Source organism: Pteropus medius, unplaced genomic scaffold (assembly GCF_902729225.1).
Source record: "Pteropus medius unplaced genomic scaffold, Ma_sr-lr_union100, whole genome shotgun sequence".
NCBI classification, from domain to species: domain Eukaryota; kingdom Metazoa; phylum Chordata; class Mammalia; order Chiroptera; family Pteropodidae; genus Pteropus; species Pteropus medius.
Genome location: NW_024347852.1, coordinates 75,654 through 81,425, shown reverse-complemented (window position 1 = coordinate 81,425; position 5,772 = coordinate 75,654). Strand labels below are relative to the sequence as shown.

The following is a 5,772-nucleotide window of genomic DNA, read 5'->3' as shown; positions in this document are numbered from 1 at the left end:
CGAGGGCGCCCCCTGCCGGCCTGGGGGTGACCCCCGTCCACTCAGGCTCAGGGCCGGCCCTCTATGGCTCTGTCTGGTCCCCCTCCCCGGAGTCGACCCTTCCCTCCTCCTCCATCCCCCCCGCTGTGACTCCCGCTGTTCCCACCCTCCGCTTCCCGCTTCACACACACTCAGTCTTCGGTCAGCTGCCCCCTCCCGTGAGGTGCAAATGTCTGGCCGGAATCGGGCCACCTGGTGACCTCCAGCCTTGGGAGACAAGGGGCAGGGCGCAGTTCGAGCGGAGTCCCCTGGCCCCCGGGGAGAGAACGATGGTCAGGGGTCAGAGGTCAAGAGGCCAGCGGGCTCAAGGGTTCGGTGGACGGGCTGGTCCGTCCAAGCCAGCCATCACCTCTCCAGGAAGAATCTGAGCGCGCGGTCGATGTTCATGCGGTGGCCCACCCTGGTCACACCCAGGTCCACGTAGTCCTCCTTGGTCAGGGCGGGCAGGTGGGAGCCGTCGATCTCGTGGTCCAGGAAGCGGGCTCGGTGCTCAGCCAAGCCCAGCCACTCCAGCCAATCAGCCACGTCGAACTTGGTCCAGAAGCCCAGAGGTTTCGCGCCAAACGGCTTGTCCGCGGGCAGCGACAGCAGGCGGGTGGGCGACAGGGAGCGGGAGGCCCCCGACAAGGCTCCGCCAAGCCCCCCGGACATGCCCGGGTGCGGCGGCACAAAGACCGGAGCGAAGGGGTCAGCCGAGCCTCCGGCCCCTCCCGTGGGCGAGCTGCGCATGTCAAAGAGGCCCGGGTAGAGGGGTCCGGAAGGCAGGATGGGCAGGGACGAGGGCCGGGGCGCGGGGCTGACCTTGTGCTCCGAGGCGGGCAGCAGCGAGGGGCTGGGCGCCCGGCGGAGCAGAGGCGGCCGCATCTCGAACTCCACACCCTGGAGGTGGCGAGTGGACGTGGAGGAGGACGAGGCTGAGGGTGAGGTGGCCCCCGGGGCCGCAGCAGCTGAAGGCGGGACCCCCGTTCCTGTGGGGAGTGGTGGCAGAGGTGGTTTAGGCCAGTTCTGAAACAGGCTGCTGACGGGTTTGGAGAGGAGCGAGGATTGGGAGTCATCCGAGAGTCTGGAATGTGACAAAGGGGGCAGGGGTGGAGGAGAGGGGTTCGGGGGTGGGGGTGGTAAGGGCAGGGTGAGGAAGAGGAAGAGGTCAAGATACCGGGAGAGAGGAAGAGAGACACAGGGGCGGGGGCAGAGAGATGGGAAGAGATAGAAGGAGCCGGGAAGGTAAGATGGCCGTCGGGACAGAGATGAAGGGAGAGAAAAATGACAGGACAGGGAGAGGGTGACAGTCGAGAGAGATGAAAGAAAAAGAGACATTAAGTGATAATAATAATCATCGCCGCCACTTACTGACGCTCACGTGTGCCAGGCATTGTTCTAAGTGCTCTTTACACATCGCATTTCAATTTAATCCCCTTGACAGCCCTGATGCCGGTTACTATCACCACCATCCTCCTCTCATCCTCATCCTCAGCATCAGCATCATCAGCACAGAGAGGTTAAGTAACTTGCCTAAGGACACACAGCCAGGAAGTGGCAGAGCCCGGTTATATGGCACCAAAGTCTGAGCTCTTAACCACTATTCTATACTGCCTTTCGGGGGGTATGGCCAGTCACAGCAGAGTGGAAGACGGGGAGACGTTGAGGGAGGAAGGAAGGAGAAGAGGGTGGGCGTTCAGGGGGAGAGATGGAAGGTCAGGGGCCAGAGAGAGAGAGAGGAGGAGAGGGAGATGAAGGAGAGAAGAAACAAGGGGAGGAAAAGGTTCCCCTCATCCCTTTAGCTCCTTCCAGAACAGTCCAGTCTCAGGGCCTTTGCACCGGCCGTTCCCTCTGGCTTAGCTCGCTCTTCCCAGGCGGCCATGCGGTTTGCTCCGGCCCCTCCTCCAGCCTCCGCTCGTCTTGCCCATTATTTGAGAGACCTTCTCTCACCATCCTACCGCGGATGGAATGTTTTCTTCTAGGACGACTGCCATCATTTTGTCGTCTGGCCTCACCTCTGTCTCATTAGGCTACTAGCTCTATGAGGGTGACACGTTGCCTGTCCTGGGTCCCTCTCACCCGGAAGGGCAGCCAGCACGTAGTAGGTGGTAAATCAAAAACTGGCTCAGGTGTTGCCTAAATTCAGCACCCTTTCCTCTCCCCAGAAGACTTAAGGATAATCGATGAGTTGCCTTAAGATTTCAAAGGCCTGATAAAACCACATTCGAATACCAACTATAAAGACATCAGACCTTCAAACGGAGTTAGAGTGAGCTCTGCAGATAGACAGAAGGATTGGAAAAAACCTCTCTCCACTCTCTGTGTGTGCGTCTGAGTCAGGGATGTGACTCGACTTTTCCGAAGACTAGGTCTTGAATGAGCTCGAATTCGGTGGCGATACCCGCTAGCTAGCTGCTTTGGAAAACTGCATCATCCCGTGTCTCCCCATCTGTACTTGCTGGGCTTCAGTAAGAGGCCACTCCCTTCCCCCCATCATGTTATAATAGTGACCTCGAAAACTCTTTTTAAGTGGGTACTATGCCATCTCCCTTCTACAGAGAAGTGGACTCCTTTGCCTGAGATCACTCAGTCAGAAAGTGCAGGGCCAGGACCAGAACCCAAGAAGCCCGCCTGCAGAACCACACCTGTAACCACTATGCCCTAGAGCATCTTGTCTGGAGCCGCACTGGGCTCGAGGGACTTGCAGATTTCAGGGATTGTCAGAATTGACAACCTGCCGAGGAAACAGACTTGGCAAGTTGGGCTCCGGTCTCCTTCGTTAATAACTCTTTTTTGTTCATCATGGGGATGTGGGTTGTCATGGTGATGGGAGGAGACCACAGAAGCTACTGATAAAGGGAAGTTGGAAGCCCCTGTGACAGCATGCTTCTTTGAGGGCAAACTCCTCCAAGCCAGCCTGGTTTCTGTTTCCTTTCTACCGCCTGGGACCACAAAGAGACTCAGCTCTGGGGAAGGTGGACTCTGGTACCCACAGCATCGGTCCCTCTGGCCTTCACTGCCAATCACCAGCCCTGGCTCACCTCTGCCGCTGCAGAGAGGAGGTCCTCTCAGGGACGTAGCTGGCTCCCCCGTGGTGGCTGTCCCCGCTGCCCCCGCTGCCTCCCCGGGCCCAGGGCAGAGCGCCCCCAGCTGCTGAGGAGCCCCCAAACTGCTGAAGCTTGGAGCTGAGTTCACTGATGATGCTGGCTTTTACTGTGGCCAAGGCTGAGGCCTGAGGCTGGGCCAGGGGCCCGGGCAGGGGTGGTGGCGGGGGGCCCGGGCCCTCCTCCCAGGGCAGCAGCTTCCGAGGCAGAGAGGTGGCGGATGGCAAGGGCACTGGTGGGCCTTCCGGCTCTACGGCCACTGGACCCCCAGGGACGCCTGCTGCCGAGGGTCCCGAGCAACCACTCAGGGCCAGCAGCCCATCGGTTCCGGCCCCTGTCACTGAGACCGTGGGGCTGGTGGGAGTGACAGGGTCTCGAAGTCCCCCACTGGGGCTGGGGCGCAGGCCTCCGCTGGCCCCCAGCGCCCGGCCCCGGAGCTTAGAGGGAGTCATGAGCTGGGGAGGGTACGGCGGGCCGGGGGCACCGCTGCCCCCGAAGGCCTGGCCGTCCAGGTAGGCCACATACGTGTCCAGCAGCTCTGGCCCACTGGCCACACTCGCTCCGCCAGCACCGCCGCCACCCCCTGCGCTGCCTCCGCCTTCGGCAGACAGGCTGCTCAGCGTGGAGGCGCTGCTGATGGTCTCCAGCGGGTGGTCACTACTGCTCCGACTGTCCACCTCCTCGATGCCCGAATCCGTGCCAGGCGGAGGGTCTGGGCCAGGCTGTGGGGCTGCGGGTGCAGGGGCGGCGGGGGCCGGTGGGCCTGGTGGAGGGGCGTCCCCAGGAGCCACGGGGGCCCCCTGGTCACACGCAGCACACTGGGCTGTCGTGAGGTGTCAGGTCAGTCGTGAGTCTCAGGGTGGAAGGCTGCAGCCGAGCTTTATGGGGGGCGGCGCCGGGGGCAGCGGGTGGTCAGTGGGGTGGGGGGTCTGGCAGAAGGGTGGGGGGCCCCGGCGTGAGGGGCGACTCGGGCTTCTCGAAGCTGTTGGAGAACTCCAGGGGCGGCGGCAGAGGCTCCACAAAGAGGAATTCGCCGTCTTCCACGTCCACCGAGGGAGCCGGAGGCGGCAGGACCAGCAGAGGAAGCCCGTTCTCCTCGCTGCCCCGCGGGGAGGTGGGTGACGTGGGCACGGATCGGCGCGGGCTGGGCGGCGGGGCCCCCGGCCCATCCTCCGGCGGAGGACCCCTTGCGCCCGCGCCGCCGGCCCGGGACTGGCAGTTCTCCAGGAACCGCACGTGCAGCGGCAGCCGCTCAGGTTCCTCGGGGGCCCCGGGCCTCCAGGCCTTGCTCACCCCAGGGTGCGGGGCGGGGGGCTCGGGCCCCAGCTGCAGCAGGAGGGGCCCGACGCCGGGAGCGGTGGGGGGCAGGCGGTGCAGCAAGGAGCGCCGGGCAGCTGGCGGGCTGGCCGGAAGCGACCTGTCCTGGCTGCCCAGGCCTGCCCGGTACCCCAGCTCCCGGCGGGCGGGGTCGGGCGGGGAGGCCCCCCAGAGGCGCAGCACTGGCTCGTGGTGGGCGTGGGGCGAGTGGTGTTGCGGGGTGGGCGGCGGGGCCTCGTAGCGGGGCGATGGGGGCCTGGGAGGGGGCTGGGGGGCGCCCCCGCCCTCCGAGGACTCCTTCAGCGCCCGCTCGCGCGCCGCCAGGGCCAGCCCGAGCGGGGAGGCTGGGTCCAGGGCCTTGCCGGTCAGCGGGTGGACCAGGGGCCGCGGCGGCAGGAAGCTGGTGAAGGCGCTGCTGGCCCCGCCGCCGGCCCCGTAGGCGCGGCTGGCGGCCCCGTAGCCCCCGTAGGCGCCGCCGCCGCCGCCGCCCGCGCCCGCGGACTCCAGCCGCAGGTAGGGCTCCGCGGAGAACATGCCTTCGTCGATGGACTTGGAGTGGCGCAGCCGCGGGCCGGGGGGCGCCCCGGGGCCCAGCGCGCCGCCGCCGCCGGCGCCGCCGCCACCGCCACCGCCACCGCCGGCCTCGTCGTCGCCGGCGTCGGTGGAGAGGAAGAGCGTGGACCGCCGGCGCGCCTCGTTCTGCCAGCCGCCCTCTCTGCGCGCCGCGCCCACCAGCGCCGCTCCGAACTGGCTGGTGAAGTCCAGCGTGGCCGGGCCGCTGGGCGAGGCGGGCGCGGGCGCGGGCGACGGGGACGGCGGCGCGGGCGACACGGCCGGGGCGGGGCTCGGCGCGGAGGAGCCGCCCGCCGCGTCGGGCTGGGTCGGGGGCTCGGCCTCGGTGCTGCTGCCCTGGCTGCTGCGGCCGCTGCTGCTGGTGGACGGGGCCTTGATGATGATGGTGGGGATGGGGATGGAGTTCTTCTCCGACGCGGCGGCCGCGGCCGGCGGCGGCTGCGGGGACGCGGGCGACGCGGGCGACGCGGGCGGGAGGCCGCCGCCCTTCTGCGGCTCGCCCTCCACTTTGGTCTGCTTGACCAGCGGGCCCTTGCGCCCGCGGCCCGAGCGCGCGGGCACGTACATGGCCGCGCTGGCCGCCCGCGGGGGCAGCTGGAAGTAGCGCAGGGCGGGGGCCTGGGCGGGGCCGCCGTGGTGCGACGCCGACGGGGCCCCGGGGGGCGCGCCGGGCCCGCCGCCCCGCCAGCCGCGGAGGCTGGGCTGGGGCCCCAGGGCCAGCCGCGGCGGGGGGTCGTCGGGGGAGCCGCCCGTCTCCATC

At 67.0% G+C, this 5,772-nt stretch overlaps 1 protein-coding gene across 1 annotated transcript in view; it reads right to left on the bottom strand.

Moving 5' to 3' along the window:
• Positions 1–9: 9 nt before the first annotated feature.
• The window catches only part of SHANK1 (SH3 and multiple ankyrin repeat domains 1), a 42,526-nt gene continuing 36,763 nt past the window's right edge, over positions 10–5,772 (bottom strand). Inside the window, 3 exon segments of the mRNA XM_039878704.1 lie at positions 10–1,102; positions 3,060–3,937; positions 3,939–5,765. Coding sequence (XP_039734638.1) covers positions 385–1,102; positions 3,060–3,937; positions 3,939–5,765 — 3,423 coding nt within the window. The 3' untranslated portion in view covers positions 10–384.